This window comes from Necator americanus, chromosome I (genome assembly GCF_031761385.1).
Source record: "Necator americanus strain Aroian chromosome I, whole genome shotgun sequence".
Taxonomy (NCBI): Eukaryota; Metazoa; Nematoda; class Chromadorea; order Rhabditida; family Ancylostomatidae; genus Necator; species Necator americanus.
Window position 1 is genome coordinate 16155271 of NC_087371.1, and position 19079 is coordinate 16174349.

The window sequence follows — 19079 nt, forward strand, 5'->3', positions numbered from 1 at the left end:
CATCTCGAATTATGGTGAAATAGATTGTGTCAGTATTGCGTGTTCTGATTGGGCGTTAATTGCACGCACCCTATTGGAGGATCCTGTCACGCCTGCTTCTCTTGATTCAACACCATCGGTTCTCGTGCGGACTCTCTGTTGCTATCATACGTTCCGCTTTCTTTGAAATTCAGTAGTTTAGGCTTGTAATTAGTTGATTGTTAGTCGCTATTTATCATCAACTGTTCATTTTTCTCTTCCTGCTCTTTCGTGGTTTCCTTTCATTAGTTCCGATATTCATGTCGACTGAAAAGTTTCCCGTGTAGTGGCAAGAACTCCGTAATGATTTTTATCTCATGCATATATTTCAGAATGACTGAATTCAATACGGCAAGCTTTTTGACGCAGTTGGATGCATTTGGGCGCCCGCCTCCACCGCAAAAGTTGAATGACGGCCGTGGAGGCGTCGCCAAGGACCTCGCCTCGAAATTGGACATGATCAATTTGGACAAGCAGCGGGTACGTCTAAATCTGATCTATAATTGATAATTGATTTTTCCCACACCCAATAGGAATATTGTTTGTTACCAAATCGCTAGGAAACTATATTTGCCTCATTGATGAGCGTTTGAGCATTCGTTTTCATGGATAGGCAGGTAAATCCTCGCGCGTTTCTTTTAATTTCTGAGTGACTGCTGCACTGCGAATGAAGATTTATTCTCTCGAAACAATATTGTAATTTCCTCCTTTTACCCTACGGCTGTCATTGTAAAATACAGAACTCGACGTGAAAGTTCTTCCTGTTTTTGACTACTGTGACACACTGCTATTGATATTATTTACTACTGTTGTTTTACTGTCATTGTCGCTTCATAAGTAAGCAATGAAAGGAGCGCAGATACTTTGCGCCGGTTTCTGAGGAGTTCAAAAAGTGTCGGTAGAGAAGTTCCGCCCACAATCCGGATACCACCTACGCCGGACAACAGCTATTTCTGGAACAACACGTTGGCTGCGCTGACACACTAGCGGCGTTCTTGTTGAGTATGGTCAAGTGGTCATACTAAGCGAGTGGCGCGCGGCTCGGAGGTCTCTTCGAGCACATTCCTCGCCCTCTCATCGTTGTCGTTTCTTCACTATCCTGAACATTTAGTCGCCTCCCGACGAGAGTCATAGTTCAGTGACTTTATGTTTGTTTAAAGGAATAGTAACCTCATCTGCAAAAATATAATTTTCGCGCTTGGAAGTTGGTCGGAACGAAGCAAGTCGTGTTGTTGTTGACCATAAATTGCTGTACTCGTGAGTTCATAAATAGATAAATCGATAAGCTTCCATTACTGTAGGTCCAAAGTGAATACCCTATATATAGCGCGTGATATTTTCTTCTTCAACCAGCATGCCTTCCTAATTCTTCGGCGACAGCGGTATCACCTTCTTTTTCTCTGCTTCCTAGCGTTTTCCACTTTTGTAGTAGTGTTCTGCTGTTCTACTAGTACAATTTCAATTTCATCCGAATGAGACTTCATCATTTTTCCCAATTTTTTCTTGCATATTATTTTTTTTTATCAACGCGGCTCTGCGATTTTTATGCATGCTCAGCGTCTGCGGTTTTGAGCATATTCATTATGTTCACAGAATAGATTATTAGCGTTTTTGCATCAAATTCTCCCTTCACAAACAATCATAACTTTGGCATGCCAACGATAGATGAGCATGACGCTTTTAAATGCAGCACTCACATTAAGAGAATAGCTTTTTTCTGATTCATATGCGGTTGCATTCTCGTCACCAGGAGAAGCAAAACTGCAAAAAGAATGAACGAAATAAATGCTCGTTTTTGGCGGAGAAGTCATCAGCTGCGAGCATTTCCCCTCATTGATAGAGGTTGCCTGCAAAATGCGCGAACGCGGGATTATCGGAATTGGAAGTTGGAAGCAGTGACTATTACTTCCTTGTCTTCTGCTCAACACATCTCCAGCATTTCTTTCCCCCATCTTATTATCCATTTTATTATTTTATATTTATTTTTCTGATTTTATTTCTTATAGTGATGCTCTTCTCAGTTTGCTCCTGGTATAACCCACATTGAGTGGAAATAATATTTGTTCAAAACATATCTTTTTCCAGAAACTAGTTCGTTTTCTATAGGTTTTTTTTAAATGGAGATCGTTTCTTCAAAGCAAACCAAAACAGTTCATTTTTTAGAACAACTGCTGCTTTTGACGGAAGCAGGACAAAAGGCGATTTTGTCGCACTACAGTTTAGTATCCATTAATTTGTTGCTCTCTCTCTTGAATTTGTTACTGTTTTATTCTTTTTGTAATTTCACTTTCGTTTTCTGGTTTTACCTTTGCGTGTTTGAACTACTAATCTGTTCGAACTTATTATTTTATTTATTTTTTTTTCAACTTACTTATCATTATTTTTGCTAAACACCACCTGTCGATGCAAAAGTGTCTTTCTTGCAGGGATTTCTAGTTGTAGGCTAGTGTTTCTGCGGTGGTTAATTTCTACTTTTATCTAATTCCACGCTAGCACCTATTTTTTGTCTTCGCTGTGTGAAAAAATAAATTGATCAATGAAAAAGTCGACAAAAAATAACAAACTTATCTTCATTTTTTATTTGAGTTCTGCATTCTTTCGAAAGTGAATAGAACTTCCAGAACACCGATTGCGCCGGATTTTCTCTTTGCCTTGAGGCATAATGACCAACGCTTGTGCAGAAATCCTGAGTGCGACTACCATCAATCAATTGATTCTCCGACCTTCTTTTACGAACTCTAATCCAACAGTTTCAGCGGATTCGAGGCGAGATGCTGGCACCATCTGGGAAAGGGATGGTACAGTTGGGCTTGGGTAGTGGAACAAACCGTGTAAATCGACATGAAATACGCGACACAGATGTGCAGAAATGGCGAAACGATGTGAGTGCGAACTTATGAATGTGTAGTAAATATGTATCCCAAGTTTGTTTGGAATTCCTCAAAAAATTTCCTGCTCTGCTCCTTTGGTGTGGTATCTTGGAAAACATTTTATATGTGTATTGTTCGAACGACTATATAATCCTTGTAAATCCTCCGTTTTTGTGTTCTTTCCTTTCTTCGCTGCTGTACTTTTTTATTCTCGGTGGGAATAGTAGTAGTCATCTCTAATGACTGATAGGGGTTATTTGCGTAGCAAGTTTAAGTGCACGAGAGATGGTCTTCGGATTTTTCCACCAGAACTGTGCACTGTTTTTGTTTTTCATTTGTATCCGCACCAGAAGTGTTTTCATCTCACTGATATGCGCTCTCTCACGACAATGCAGTTTCCCAGGGGAATTCGGTTTGTGGTGACTTCGTGAGTTTTCTCCAGCTTTTTAGCAATCACGTTTTACATTGTCTTGCTGGGCCAGTTCTTGCGCAGCTAAAACCACGGAATAAAACTTCGGTTTTCACATGGGTCAACTAAATAGAAGCTTATTTATGCTTATGGTGCACATTGTGTCTAAACCATACTTGATAGTCAGCTGCGTTTGTTTTGCAGGTACTCTCAGTGAATCGCCCACGTATCAATGGCTTCAACCAACACGAAACTGCTGAGAGCGCTAGAGAATATGCAAGAAAAATCGCCGGAACAATTCCGAAGACGAACGGCTACCATGCTAACAGTGAGAGTGAAGATGACGGCGGCATTGTAAGTTTGCAAAAACTGCACCTACATTCTTTGCGCTCTCAGTAAAGGTTAGCTGGAAATTTTCCAGCGTAGCGACTCCGCAACAAACTCGCTGCCATCACCACCTGGAGAGCTAACGGTGACCACGAATCACGAACGCAAGTATTCGGACTACTCCTCTGCGTCTAGCCAAAAGTCGCCGACTCCGCCCAGTCAGTCATCGTTCTCCGACTATTCGTCCACCTATCGTTCGCAGGTTTCACCACCGGACTCGCAGCGATCGGACAGTCCACTGAAGACCGAGACCATAACCAAAGTGAACGTAAGCAGTGTACAGGCAGACAGGTTCTCGCCTTTGGCTAGGAGAAGTCCTGCCGAGAGGGCTTCACCGAAACAAAAGTCCGACCTGAGTTTGGCAGAGATCTTGAGTCGCAAGCAGCAGACCGGCAACGGCTCGTCCTCCAACTACGCTGTTGGACTCACAAAGCAGGTGCGACTGACGGACCAGAAACTGCCCACCGGCAAGCCGCCGGCATTCAAGTGAGTGACTTTGTAGGTGAAGACCTCACCATGTAAGTTTTCCGAAAAAATTAAGCGTAACGATTTTTCTGTTTGAGAATTTGGCTTTTTTTCTGTTAGCGTGAAAAATATTGTCAATTAGTGCTAAAAACGGACAAATCTCATCGAAATAAAATTAACAGGTAATTTGATGGGTGAAAATCTGAAAGTTGTTTTGAAATCTTTCTTAGTTTTTCTTTTCCTTTTTAAAAGAAAATTTTTTCTTCTGAAATTCGTAGTGGGTAGTGTAAGATAAACTTTTGTTGGAGGCATTTCAATAGGATTTATCGAGGCATTTATATTTTTTGTTCAGTTAGAGAAATCCGTTCTCAACACTAAAACAGAATACCATGCAGAATAAGAAACGCAGAATAGAGAAACCACGGATAATTCCTAGTTTTCTTCGACGTAGTTATTTTAAAAGGCTTATTTCCATACTGGACTTTCAGGAGGGCGAAAAGGAAACTCATAAAAACTTTTACCGTTTGGTAGGCTACCTATTTCCTTCCATGTTGGAACTCCTCCTATTCTTAGACCTTTACTTCTAGCCTAGAATAACAAAAGTTGCGACCAAATAGTGTTTTTGATAGTCTTGCTTATAGTATAGTATGATAATTAGCGTTAACCACATTTGATTTGAACTTAAAATAGATTTGCCATGTTTTCTTAACTGGTTTTGGATCTGTTCGTGGATTTTAATTGAAAATATGAAGATGGAGCTGTTTAGGCACGCAAACGACGACCAGAAGCGCCAGGCGAAGTGGCGCGAGATAACCGACACATTAGAGTCGCAGGACAGAAAATTCGAGAAGCTCAGCGAACAGCTTCGTAGAGACCTCGTGGTCGAGCAGAAACATCAAGTTGGTGAGCAAAATCGTTCTTTTGGTTCGAAATATCATTACGCTCAGCTTCTGATTTCTGTAAATGGCGCTACCACACCATATACGCCATAGTTGCCAGAATCGCGAAAACGAGAGTTTTCAGCCATAAAATGGATCCTTATTGATCGAGTTGATCCGATACTTGATCAGTCTTTAGTTGGTATTTGGTAATTTTATCGACTTCTTTGCCATTCATAGCTCACACCGTTATCGAAAAAATTATTTGAATAGTTTAGGCTTTGCAATACACCATTATGGTAGGTTTACTTCGATTGCGTGAAAAATAGTGCAGTTTCTTCCATAGAGCATGAGCATACTGTAGAATATTACATTACATATGTTGTACTGTAGTTGAGATATACATTTAATCAGTATACTGTGTTTTTTTTTAAACAAAATTGCTTGCGCTTCCCGCAACACCTTACCTTCTAGGTTTATGTGCAAACTGTCGTCTTCCAATGTATGATAACGAGGATCGTTACACTGTCAATGATTCTACATATCATCGAGCCTGCTTCATATGTGAGGTCTGCGGAAGAGAATTAAGGTGCGACCGAATGGCTCCTTCTAATAGACATACTGACTACTTATTTTCATCGTTTTTCGTTTTTATAGGGAGCAGCAGTTCTATCTTAGCGATGGACGATTCTACTGTAAACAAGATTATTTGTACAATATGGACAAAAAAGTCACACGATGCTATCAATGCAAGGAACCGATAAAGGACATGGTTGGATGCGATTCCATATGAACCTCAAAACAAATGAGATCCTCTGCCTTTAGGTGTTGTCAGCATTGAATCATAACTACCATCCAGCATGCTTCCGATGTACTGGATGTGGAATTTGTCTAGATGGGGTGCCATTTGCCCTCGACAAAGAAAACCAGGTTAGATAAGAAGCGTATTCGGAATATTGTATGTACTTCTTTGTCCAGTGTCCTACGAGATCGATAATTTCATGGAAAGGTTTCATATATGTTTAGATAACATGACGTATCTAAGTATGTTAGCCGTCCTTCAACATCACGAACTGCCCCTAAGTCTTGCGATTGGTCAATAAGTGCACCAATTAATGATTAGCGTTCTGCATATCAAATTACCTCTAAAACAAGGAATTGTTGTTAGTATAGATGCGTTTTCTTCCACTTTCGCTTCTACACTTCACTCGACACCAATTCTGCATTCTGTAGGAAATGTGACGCTTCATTGTTTTAGGTGCTTACAGTAATCTAGTATTCATTCAATTTCTCAGGTGTACTGTATGCCGGACTACCATGATCGTTTCGCGCCACGGTGTTATCGATGCAAACAACCGATTCTTCCTGATGAGGTCGGTTTGCGAAATCTAATAGTATTTTCATTGCTGACAGACAACCACTCCTTCCAAACTGCCGGTTCAGCTTGCATTCGCGTTGTTGTATTTGCTTTGCAAGTCTCGTTTTGGTTTGAGCTTTTCTGAGCTGAGAACGTGATTGATGAGTTGAGAAAATAATGGAGTAATCAGTCAAAATAATCCTTCCACAATAAACTGTGTGTCTTTCATAACCGCAGAATGGGAAGATGCTCTTCTCATCTGAGTTTCACGGCGGGGTTTTTTTTTGTTCCCAGCCGGAATTCATTGGAGTCGATTGATGGGCCAGCAAAGGAGCGACAAAACAACGCATGCCTACTTGACCTAGAACCCGACATTTCTATTCTTTTCTATTCTCAGTCCAGATATTTCCAGAAAACAGGTGAGACCGTTCGAATCGTGGCCCTTGATAACAACTATCACGTCGACTGCTATTCTTGCGAGGTATTTATTTGCTCAACTACTTTTTTAATATGCGTCGGTCCTACTGAATGGATAAGGATGAAAGGATGAAGTTTCTGGCGTTAATCAATCCGCTTGGGATGCGCCCCCACGTTCACTTCAAGTGTCAAGACTGAATGGATACACATACTTTTAGGGATGTGGTCTCAAACTTACCGACGAAGGTGACGCTTTCTGCTATCCATTGGGGAAACACCTGCTGTGTGAACGATGCCATCTTCACTGGAGGCGTTCCGGAGCTGAAGCTCCAATCTCCGATTTGTAAAAAAGGAATCATTTTCACGAACGACTAAAGCGAAGTTATTCGATTTCCGGTCGTGATTGAGCGTGATATCTTTTCTCAACCGTTCTGCGTCTGTTTCTAGTCCGGTCACTGCAAGTGCATGTACCATAACTTACCTAAGATAGCCTGCAACGGAATCAATTTTCGCACGCATTTCTTTCATTCCAAGGAATGAATAACTGATTAATTTTGCTAATGTCTCAGCTATTAGCGTAAAGCCGATATCGTTTTCGACATATTGTTTGGTCTCAGATCGCAGCAAAATCATTAGGATTTTTGCTGAGGTCGTCATAGTGCTCTCCAGTTGAAGATATTGCTCTTAGGAAATTTCTTTAGTTAAATACAGCTTGATAATACTGAAAGCTCAACAAATGTAGTGCGTTATCACGATCAATGGTTTTTACGCATAACGAAGTAGGATTGTGTTTTGTACGTTGTTGAAGTCATTTCAACTCATTTGAACTGATTCAGACTTTGAGGTGACTTGAATAGTGAAACCGAGTGTCGCAAGCATATTGTATCATTTGATTTGCTCATGTTATTCTTTTCATTATTGTAACTTGAAACTATTTTAGTCATGTGCCTTAGTCATAGAAAAGCGTTTATATGTTCTGTTTCAGTTTTCCACCGTACGTTCTTCATTGTCGATTTATAAATTTCTCCGACTGTCATTCTTACAAATGGAATCAGCGGCTCCTAATGCTCAAAGATTGAGCAAAGCCATGTGTACCGTTTAAAAGGGGCAGTGACGAAAAAAACATTGCTAGTTCGTACATAAATTCATTCTCACAGTCAAATCAAATGAAAATATAGAAAAAGACTCGAATCAAAACGAGCTGCTACTGAAGTAATTCATCTTCGAAGTCTTGTCAATCCTCGTCTATCGATTACAGCTACCTGTTTTTGTGCCTGGGCAGGTGTGGCGCAGTCGGTTAGAGGACCGTTGTAGCCACACGGTCGAGGGTTCGAAACCGCCCTCGTGCAAACCAAGCCTTTCATCCCTCCGGGGTCGTTAAATTGGTACCAGACTTGTCTGGGAGGATAAAAACACTGACTTGATCATCGGCTGGCCCCCGCAAGTCATTGTATAGGCCAACACGCATTCCAGAATCTCAACGATTACGAATTCCAGTAAAACGCGTTGGCGCATCCCAAGTGGATTGATACGCCAGTGACTTTATCCTTTTTTTATCTTTTGTGCGCAAGCAGTGAATTGCTGAAATCAAAATAATGAAGTCGGTGAAGGCAGCATTCCAGGAAATTAAGGATTACTTCACGTATTGGGATCACTTCACGAGAATATAGGATTAAGGGTAAAATTACGATCGATTCCTCCTAATTGCCTTGAAAATGGAATGGGAAGCGGCCTCATCAATCGAATTCCCTTACGATACCCCAAAGAACATGTCACGTATGCGTAGGCAGGGGCAGTGCGGGAGAGAAAACATCCAGCTCATTCATTGTCTGTTTACTCGCAGCCGAGGAGCTTATGCCTGCGCCCATATACGTCGTAAAGTATGTGCCTCGTAGGAAAATTCCGTTTTCAAGGTCGTTTTCCACGCTGTTTTTCAAGATGATTATTGGAAGTTGAGCTTGGCCGCACCTGTATTCTGCACTTCTCCCCTATCTTTTCCAGGAGATATTGCAATCCGTGGTCAATTTCGTGGTGTGCTACCTCAAAACGTTATTTTCTTTACTCTACTCGAAGCTTCACTTTCTTTCGATTGATTAGCGATTATCTCGCAGCAACATCCGTTGTTTCCATAGCAATTAGGTCACGTCATGAGGACACTCAAACTTCAGTTTAACTACTTACTGACGAGGAACATTACTCAGTCGGATATCCGCAAATCCAGAGCTGTTCGGGGTGTTGGTTTCGACTCTGACCACCGTCCAGTTCTCAGCCTTAAGATACGGTTCCACAAGAGGAACCGAGGAATGCCTCCTCAACCGAAAATCGACATGGCACATCTGGAAGACGAAGAATGTAGAACGAATTTCCGGAACGTGTGTCTATTCATGGTGGAGTACGGACCAGGGAGAAGCTTTGCGACGCGGATTCGTTTACAAAGTACATGCAGGACGTTGCAATGACAACGGCCTTGGTTCAAATACCGACTAAGTTTACCTTTGCATCTGCAGAGGCAAGCATCTACGTACAATTCTGTATGTGACGGCCGCAGCACTGACGATTTCAATCAGAAAAAGCGTCTTAGGAGGAAGTTGTGTCGTCAACCGCAGCAAGACTGTGATAAGGAGTGGACGTCTGGAGCAAAGAAACTTGAGAAGGCGTGAACAAGAATCCACAGAAAAACTATGCTTTATTAAAGCAGTATAGCGGCAAGATGAAAAGATGTTCTCCAGTTCTCCGAAATATGCGATTAATGAGGAAATAGTGACCGAGTTCGAAGTACTGGTTTGTATCCAAAAGATGAACGATGGAAAATCTGGGCGAGACGACGGAATTAGCGCAGAAATGCTGAAATATCTTCCTTCGTCTGGGATTCGTGAAATGACAAGATCATCCGTTCAATACGGATAGACGAGGGGATACCTGACTCGTGGAGACATAATTCTCCTTCACAAGAAGTTATCCGTCACGGACCCTAAGAATTATCGAGGAATCTTTTTGCTGCGTGTTATGCACAAGGTACTGGAGCGGATTATCCTGGACCGACTCATTAAACATCGTGAAGAAACAACGTGCGACGAGCAAGCTGGTTCTCGTCCTGGCCAATTTACGATTGAACAAGTGTTCATCGTTAGGAGAGTGATCGAAATCTGGCAGCGGTACTCGAAGCTAATGCGATTAGCCTTCCTGGACTTTGAAGCCGCTTTTGACTCTCCTCATCGAGGCCGTCTTCTCAACACAGGACCCTTCCTGTTCAACTTCGCTATCGACGACATCATGCGAAGAACAGTTGCTCAGTGTGCTGCCGACATTTTATTAGCACCATCAGGGTGCTCTTGACTGATCTCGAACACGCCGACGACGTTATTATATTCGCGTCGTTATATTATGTTATGTAAACTTCAACATGAGAAGTACATTCAGCAAAGATGCGCTAAGACCATTTCTGCATTCAACTCGTTAGCGAAATGCCTGTGGTCGACCCCCATCACCAACGAAGTCAAGCTGCCTATTACCAATTCGCCTCATGGTGTACGGATCGGTGAAATGGGTAGCACCCTCTAAAGTGATGGAGATGCTTGATTGAGTGGAAAGGAAGCTGATTGGACGGCTGCTTGGCTACTTTCGGCCTAAGGTCTGCCACAATAAAGAGCTTTACGCGGAGGTCTATGTGATGTCGACGTGGAAGATATCAACATCTTGCACTGCCACCGAAAGTGGCTACCGAAATCCTCTTCACACTTTGGTCATGTACTATGAAGACCAGCAGATCGCGTTGTTTAACGAGTTTTGAGGAATTTATCGGGTTCAAGCTGGAAGAGGCCACCTGGCCGAAAGCGGAAGATCTGGGCTGAAATGATGAAAGAGGACCTGAGGACACTCGGCGTGGCGATAAGTAGTTCCGGCGAGACGGAAGGTTACGCAGGACATGGAATAGCGACGAGTGGATTGATTCCGTGGCCCGCCGATTAAGTCAAGTAATTCAAGTAAGTCATTATGTCATGTATGCTTGATAGGAGTGGTATTTGTACAAAACACCTTTTCTTTCTTGTCCATTGGTAGAAATAGCTCTACGCAGCATATTACATTAATTATCGACTATGAACTGATCGATATTGATGCAGACATTTTTTAAGCTTCTTTCAATATTTGAAATGGGAGAAAAGCCAGCGAAGGAAATTGCTGTCACCCACACGATTCTAGCTCATTCGGTGACTGGCTGTCATAGGTCACATGCCACCTGTGAACGCAACAAAATCAAACAGGGTCAATTTTGAGAGGGTCAATTCCGATAAAAATTGAGCGTGCGGTGTTTTAGATCTCTTTGAATACGAAGCAATTCATTTATTGCGTTCAATGTGTGTTGTATGGAAGAAAGTAATTAAAATAAATTACAGAAATTTGTTCAGAGCATGAACTGGTAAGAGGAGAATGAAAGAGTGGAAGTTCTCCTTTTGCGTGAAACGAGATGATCCTAACATCACTATTTTGTTGAAGAGTTCATCAGTTTCATCTAAACGGCAAACATTCATTCCGATTGGCCTACGTTCAGTGATAAGGAAGAAGTCCCTCAGCGATCTCGATTTGGTTTCCTTCCCAAATCTTTATGCGTTATTCCATTCCAGTTTTCGCGTTGTCTCCTTGAAAAGTGTATATGGATATTTTTCGATATTTTGGATGGGAATGTAGCTTCTTGTCAAACATGCCTCATTTTAGCGGCTTGAGGGTATTGTAGAACACCGAAAATCGAATGTAAAGTTGTTGTGCTCGGGGATTCTATTACCGCTATCATTCAACTGAATTTGCAAGACTTCTTCAAATCGATGAAAGTGAAGACACAACTAAATCTTACACCTACGGTACTTCTATGAGTGTTGAGACGACTACCGTTCAGAGCTCGAAGATTTAGCGAAGTTTGTAAATCTACTACAGAAATACGACATCGCTCTCTGTTAAGTACATACTTCCGTTTCCCGATGGGGCACTTCTTTACTTAAGTAAACTGGCTATGTGAAAACGCTATGTCTCATCGGATGAACAGATTTCTGGGCGACCATAAGAGCCTTCTGATAAATGAATTTGTATCGGTGTTTTGAGTTTTTGCTGCGGTGATCACAAATTACGTCGAATGTTGTGCAATCGGTAAGAGGTCCCGTTGTGGCTGCATCACGATCAAGTTGAATTGAAGTTCCATTCCACACTAGTCCCAACCAAACCTTTCCTCTCTCCGGGATCAATAAATTGGTACCAAACTTGTCTGGGAGATTAAAATCACTGACTTTCCACATCGGCTCGCCCCCGCAAGTCATTGTACAAGCTGATTACGCGTCTGTGAACCGCGTTCGTAAAGTTCAAACAATTTAGAATTGAAGTGAACGTGTTGGCGAATCGTAAGCCGGTTGATTCAGGATAGACACCTAACCATTTTTATCCTTTGATTGCGGTTGAAACGTTCCTTTGCTTTTTTTTTAAATCATCCACCGGTAAGTTAACATGAACTAGACTTTGACAACATAGAACACAAAAAAGAAAAACGAAACGCTGACCATTTTTAGGCCTGTAGAAACTATGATGATCAAAAGTCAAGGTAACCGGAACTAAGGATAAAAAGGTTATCGCAACATTTATTCATCACTAAACTTCTAATGTTTTCCCCTCCTGAAAATGTTTTTAACCCATTGTTTAAAGCGATCCCAGACAGATTTTTGTTCTGCGTCAACTGAAAAGTGTATCGTGCTAACGGCTTCACCGTGATTTTTTTAAAATGATGTTTAAGAGCTACTCACCGTAGCGATACTTTAGCGATGTAACAATAAATGAATATTCGGAATCGTAGTAGATTATGGGAACGAGATTCGTATGTGATCTAAGGTTTGTTCCTCTGTCCTCTCCATCACAGAACCTAAACCGTCAGCGTTAATCATTTAAATGCCTGAAGTTCAATTTCTAAGACATATCATGAAACTAAAAACAACAAAAAAATGGTGGAATCTCTCCACGTAGATATAAGATTAGTGGTGTAAATTGTGACTAATTAGTACGACCATGCTTAGTTCCTCCTGACGCTTTTAGCTTCTTAGCTGTCCTGAAGAAAGGCGTGGGTAACGTCCTCATCGATAGATTTTTCCTACAAAGCATGGAACAATGTGTCACGTAAGCGAGCGAGCGTAAGCTTTCCATGTTACGTTTAGAAAAATTAGGAGGAAGTGAGCGTAATAACATCCATAGTTGTGATCTAAAGCTTTAACCTTATCCTTTTCTGGCGAGATCCTTGGAAGATCCATTCTCGCTTGCTGCAATTAAACAACATTTTTTCCAAATAATATTAATAATGAACCATTGGGGCATTTCCAATCTATCTTTACCACTCCATGTAATTTTCAGCTTAATAGTATAATATATGGTTTACTGCACCACGTCTTACAGCTACATTCTACTGATGTGCTTGTGTCAACGTTATGTGGCACAAAAAAAACAACGATACTTGAAGTTAGAATACTTATCCTTATTACGAATCGTTCGCCATTTTATAGATAAATTAATTGTACACTGCGTCTGCAGCTGTGACTTCTAGTACATAGTCATAGTCTTATTACTTCTACATTGAACAGTTTGAAGTAATTCTTCGCTAAACGTCAAACCGTTGGGAAACACGCTCAAGAAATATGTAGAGGATTGGTTGGTAGAAGTTCCAACTTGTCAATAGTCCAATCTAAGCAACAGTCAAGATTTTTTAAAAACTTTATTACGGCTAACGTTTCGGCGTCGTCGCCTTCGTCAGAGCCTGGAAAGTCAGATCATTTGTGACAAATCCTCTCAAATGCCTCATCCAGGAGAAGTCATCATTCCCTAGTATGCTACATCCAAAAACCAAACCAAAAGAGTCTAAATCGTTGTGCCTACCTCAGTAGCCGCGTTGCCGTGATATTAGCGGACCTCCGCGTGATAAAATCGCCCCATTAATACTAATTAGAATGTGACCTGCATAGGACCCCGTAGATCAAAACCCGCAAGGGTCTTCATACAGAACCAGCTCGTTGGTCACGGTTATGCATTCTTCCTTTCCATTCATTTTTGGACTTTTAGCATTTATCCAAAACGCCTCCAAAGTTCTGCGAGCTACAACTTCGGAAGGCGACGACGCCGAAACGTTTGCCGCAATAAAGTTTGTTAACAATTATGGCTGTTGCTTAAATTGGACTATCGACAAGTTGCAATCTCTATGTCAAGATTCAAGGGAAGTCGAACTTTCGCACTTCCGGTTGGTAGAGGATTCATCAATGTCCGCATCTTTTTCCGTAAATCCGTCCAGTCTTGAGGGGAACATACCACGAATCTGATGTGGTGAGGGAATCCGCGGGAAAAACTAGAGATAGCGGTATCGATTGCGGGATCCGAGGTGGTTCCGCTCTTCTCTCCCTAATCGCCATAAAATAATGCGTTCCGGTCTCCTCAGCAGCCTTTTCACTAGTTTTATTTGAATAGGCGAATGAGAAGACATTAGTGATCTTCGACCGCTCGCACAAGGGTGGCTCATGACTGGTGAAAACATCGTTAAAAACGACGTTTCACACTGTTTTTCACGACAATTTGGAAAAGACGAGTGGGACCAGCCTGGTTTCCGCAATTTACAACACGATCTCTAGCTTTTCCTTTGGATTCTCCGGTCACAAGCTTTTTTGTGTTTTTTTTTGCTAAGCCGTTTTTAGTGTTTTTCCTTTGAAAAAACGGTGCCAGACGAGAGGCTGCATAAGACAAGCCATCTTGGTGCGTTAGTATTCTAGCGCTGCATCGAATAGTGACCAGTATTCAATACTGCGCTCTTAGAAATGCAATGGGAAAGTATGCAAAGACGCCTCTCTTGTTTTTCTACTTCCTTACCCCGGAGGGCCTGCATTTGCCTTTCTCAATCTCGCCACAGGAAAAATGTGGAAACTACCTGGGCCGTGTTTTAAATGGTGTATGCCATATTAGTAGGATTATGCGGTGAAAATTCCGCCATCATTTTTTCAGACTTCAAATCCTGATAGTTGCTTTCCCCGGCTCTGGCACTTTGTTGCAGATATCACAACTACATTTTAGAGTCGGTGAAAATTAATTTAGAAGAGACAAGCAGATTCTGTCGTGGTCGCTGAACTCATACGAATAGGTATCACTAACCTGTAACCAGTATATCGTTGGTCTTGATTAGCCTTGATTTCTACTCCAGCTTTAACGCAACCTTCCGAAGACGTCGCGTCGATTTGGTTAACACTGATCTCGATCACTTTTTCACTGGGAGCCTAAATGTGCTGCACACCTTCCCTGAGTGTCATTACTAATAGAAAGACGGGGCTCATAAAATACAAAAAAAACCTTTCTCTCCGCAAACCTTGATCCAATATGTGCACATGTGATATCCGTTCTCAAGCTCTTCTTTTCCTTTTTGTACGTGGTGGAATTCTTGCCAGTCTTTGGATGCATCCAGTATACTACCGCATTTGCCAGGCTAAGACACAGATATGTTGTTGTAGAGTACAGTAAGGTGTAATACATTTAAGCTACCTTATCTTCACAAAGATCGCCTCCATAGCCACTGGGACATATGCATTTGCTGCAGTTACGCGGATGGGGAAATCCTCCTACAGCACATTTCGCCGACGCCTCCGATCTACACTTTTCTAAATAATGTTTTGACCTCGAAATTTCAAAGGAATTTCCACGTTTTTTTTTTGTCTTTTTATGTATTTTTCGTGTTTCCTTTGCCTACAGTAAGTAGAACACAGATTCGGTATGTCTTACTTTTACTGAATTATTATTTAAAGCCAACATAAGGCACGAATCTGACGTGGTGAGAGAATCCGCGTAAAAAACTAGAAGTGATGCTGTAGAGTGCGGATGATCCGGGGTTGTTTCGCTCCTCACTTCTTAACCGTCGTAAGAAAGGGCGTGGCAACCAATTTAGTTCTTACGAGGTACGTTAGAGCGCTGCTCTATGTGCACGTTCCGGTCCCCTCAGCAGACTATTCATTGGTTTTACTTGAACAGACTGCTGAGGAGACTTCATTAATTCTCGACCGCTCGCACATGGTTGCAGGGCGTGCACAATGGTGGCGCGTCGCGACTGAAATCGTCGTAAAAATACAGCGTCCTCCACGCCGTTTTTTTACGACGATTAGGTCGAGGTTAGCGCAACTACCCTGATCCTGCGATTTACAACTCTGTCTCTAGCTTTTCCGCGGATTCCCTCAGCCACTTCAGATTCGTGCCTGTGTGCTGCCTTTATTTGGGTCAGATGAACCTTTCAGCTTTCACAAACCTGTACAATTGTAAAGCTCATTTATCGTGTACAGATCAAAGAACGATATGAAAGGTGAACCCATAGTCCTCTGGTATCTGATGTCCGTTGGAATCATTGTTGGGTTCTTGGATGGGGAAGGGCTGTAATTTATTTTCTATCACTAAAATTCGAAGGCAGCATATCATGGAAATGACGATGTCCCCAAGAAAAGATAGGAGTAGAAGTGTAGACTACGAGTAGGAGTGTGTACGCCCAACTCCCCTTAATCTTACTGAAAAAGACCTGGCCAAACTACTTTTTTGTACGGGTTTTCCTACGAAACATCTTATGACGTCCCACATGCTCGCGCCGCGAGCGACAGTGGACCGTAATCAGTGGGTTTTTCCTAGCGGCCTATTCAAGAAAAACCAGTGGCTGCGCTGCTAGGGAATCGGTGAAGAGTGATGTTATAAAGTACCTCGTAGGAATTCGTACAAAAAAGCCACTTCACACGCCGTTTTTCAGGAAGATTAGAGGGAATTGAGCATTAATACGCTCATACTCACTCTCCATGTGCACCCCTAAGCCTTCCTCTTTCTAGAGAGATCCCAACGTCGTCAATTTCGTGGCCAGCTGCCTTTGACAGACAATCGAAAGACTTACTAATGCATGATACTTCCGTAGTCATAAGGAGATCCGATGTCAAGGCTTTCATTTGCAGGCAACTTTTCGAATTGCCCTTTATACTGTTTTATATATGTGTCCTAGAAAGTCATTTTATTTCATATTAATAAAGGCTTGAATACGAATTGTACAAGTTCAATGATACCTTATCCGCGCTCGTTGACATATCTTGATAACGATCCTTGAATTGCTCCTGAAGTAACCCTGACCTCAAACATCGATTTGTCGAAAATGTAGAAGTTGAAATTGCTCAGATACCATGACATTCTCCCAGTTTATAGCGATGTAACTGTCACGATCATTTCTGCGATGGGTATGCTGGAAGCCCAATGCGTGCCCAATTTCGTGAGCAAAACCCCCAAAGTGGGCGCACTTCCGGTCAATAGTTATAGTTTGTACTCCTCCCTTTCTGCCTACAGAGGACGAGCAGCCTTGTTTGGTTTCTAACACATGTATCCTGTCTTTTGCTGAAACTCGACATTTTTTTCGAATAGTTGATCACTTCAAATTTACTTAGTATAACTATGATTTTCCTACCATATCTACTCCGTGAGAACTTAATGCACGTGTCCTTCTCCCAGGCTTTTACTGCCATCCAAAACCGATACCTCATTTTGTTTGCTGTGCATTTCGTATTTCAAAACGATAGCGAAGTTGGACGTAAACTATGTACTCACTGAATCTGCTGTCGAAATAAAAATTCACTCCTTCCAACCACAGTGTTGTGGAACTTCCTCTTTGTTTCTTTGGCTCTACGGTTTTGAGTTCATTTAGCCCCATTCTGGGATTTCCAGTCTGTAACTGCGTGGAATTGAAAATAGAAATGGTAATCAAAGAAAATTAGTTCTCAGTTTTATTTTAGATGTGTTGTACTACAGTGTCTGAAGCCAGGTTTTCTGATTTTTAGATAGATTTTAGATTTTTAGATTCTACCGGATTCTTCAAACAGGGATTTTGCTGGCGCATATTAATGAAAGCTACCTAGACAACTTCAAAAATTGGCAAAGGTTACTTTTATTCACGAATTCGCCGCACTATTTTGAAGTTTTGGTGTATATAGAGAAAATTATTTCCCACGTATTTCTAATAATGAGGAAGCATTTTCATTTTTCGAGTGAAGTTCTGTTTCGGTTAACACACCTCATAGTCATTGTTCGCAAACAATATGTGTTCCAAACTCGAAGCACTTGCGCCGTGTGTTGGATTTTCAGATAAAGCACCATTTATGCACGCCGCAAGAAAGAGTATGAAGAACATGCTATTGTGGACTGAAAAACAAGTAAAGGAACTGAAGAAGAAGTCCGGGGTGGTGTGGCATGATTATTAATGAAATTAATAAAAGTGAACAACATGAGACAGTCGTCGGAATATTTATACGAAAAAGGCAAATAAATCCTGGTAAGAGCTGCTGATTACACATCAAAGACCGTTTGCAGGATTCTGTTCAATCGTTGCGAAGTCCACAACTTCATAGATCCCACTGACAAAAACAAAAACTCCACTGACAAAAATAACGAGAATCTGTAAGAAAGGCGGGAATTTGGTGTTTCGGCGGCTTGTTGAGTCATTTACAGTGATTTATTTATTTATTTATTCCCATTTACAGTACAGCATTCAAATTGTTCATTATTATCAGCACAACTCAATAATTTCCTCTTAATTCGATCTTCGAAGTTAGAATTGGATGGTTGAGTTGCGGGAAATGCTCGGCTATTAACTTCTAGCGTTTGGATGGAACTATTCCGACACTAGTATATATTTGTATCTCCTTCGCATTTCAAGTTCTTATAATCATTGTTTCCTTCTATGGAGTCTCTCCTGTATCATGTGTGCTCCAGGTGATCTTATAAATGTCAGAGCGGTCGCCAGAACCCTCTTGCTCGGATCGGGACTTGTCCAGTAGGTTCTCTGTTAACCAAAGACATTCTTTTCCTCGTTAAAAGTCTTTGTTATGGAATCTAACAATCGAATGTTAGGTCACCCTTTTAACGCGCTCCGCGCATTGTGGAATCCAGTCGCCAACGGCTCTTGTCTAGCTCTTGTTAGAATGGATCACGGATCTGACTCATCTAATTTTACAGTGCGGGGTCTCGAAGCATCAATCGATGGCGCGCGTTGCTACGTCGAGTCCCCTCTTTCGCTTGCGTCTTACAGGATTCTGCACTTGCGAAGCGTCCAGATTTCTGAAACGCGTGAGTCAAAGCAGGAAGGACGACATTGTTAAAGAGTTGAGGCCTGAACCGAGTGTTCTGGTCCCTTTACAAGATGCTCGATGCTCTTCTATCGTCTACAAATCACTCGTTTGAATAGTATGTGTGGTTCAATCATGGTTGAATTC

The 19079-nt window shown here is 41.7% G+C and overlaps 4 protein-coding genes across 4 annotated transcripts; 3 read left to right on the forward strand and 1 right to left on the reverse strand.

Moving 5' to 3' along the window:
• Positions 1–351: 351 nt before the first annotated feature.
• On the forward strand, positions 352–7148 carry RB195_005743 (uncharacterized protein; the record flags this gene model as incomplete). The annotated part of the gene is made up of 11 exons (XM_064178446.1): positions 352–498; positions 2775–2900; positions 3502–3651; positions 3719–4170; positions 4916–5052; positions 5502–5616; positions 5685–5799; positions 5853–5957; positions 6323–6400; positions 6797–6865; positions 7020–7148. 11 exons carry the CDS (start codon positions 352–354, stop codon positions 7146–7148), a joined length of 1623 nt encoding a protein of 540 aa, XP_064035492.1.
• Positions 7149–8948: 1800 nt separating this feature from the next.
• On the forward strand, positions 8949–9708 carry RB195_005744 (uncharacterized protein; the record flags this gene model as incomplete). Its single annotated transcript, XM_064178449.1, has 3 exons — positions 8949–9173; positions 9309–9457; positions 9531–9708. 3 exons carry the CDS (start codon positions 8949–8951, stop codon positions 9706–9708), a joined length of 552 nt encoding a protein of 183 aa, XP_064035493.1.
• A 99-nt stretch (positions 9709–9807) lies between these two features.
• RB195_005745 (uncharacterized protein) lies at positions 9808–10137 on the forward strand (the record flags this gene model as incomplete). Its single annotated transcript, XM_064178450.1, has 1 exon — positions 9808–10137. One exon carries the CDS (start codon positions 9808–9810, stop codon positions 10135–10137), a length of 330 nt encoding a protein of 109 aa, XP_064035494.1.
• A 2303-nt stretch (positions 10138–12440) lies between these two features.
• Positions 12441–17998, reverse strand: RB195_005746 (uncharacterized protein; the record flags this gene model as incomplete). The annotated part of the gene is made up of 12 exons (XM_064178451.1): positions 12441–12517; positions 12585–12700; positions 14959–15080; positions 15170–15286; positions 15343–15458; positions 16097–16218; positions 16721–16821; positions 16887–16934; positions 17000–17208; positions 17279–17362; positions 17419–17536; positions 17882–17998. 12 exons carry the CDS (start codon positions 17996–17998, stop codon positions 12441–12443), a joined length of 1347 nt encoding a protein of 448 aa, XP_064035495.1.
• Positions 17999–19079: the final 1081 nt, after the last annotated feature.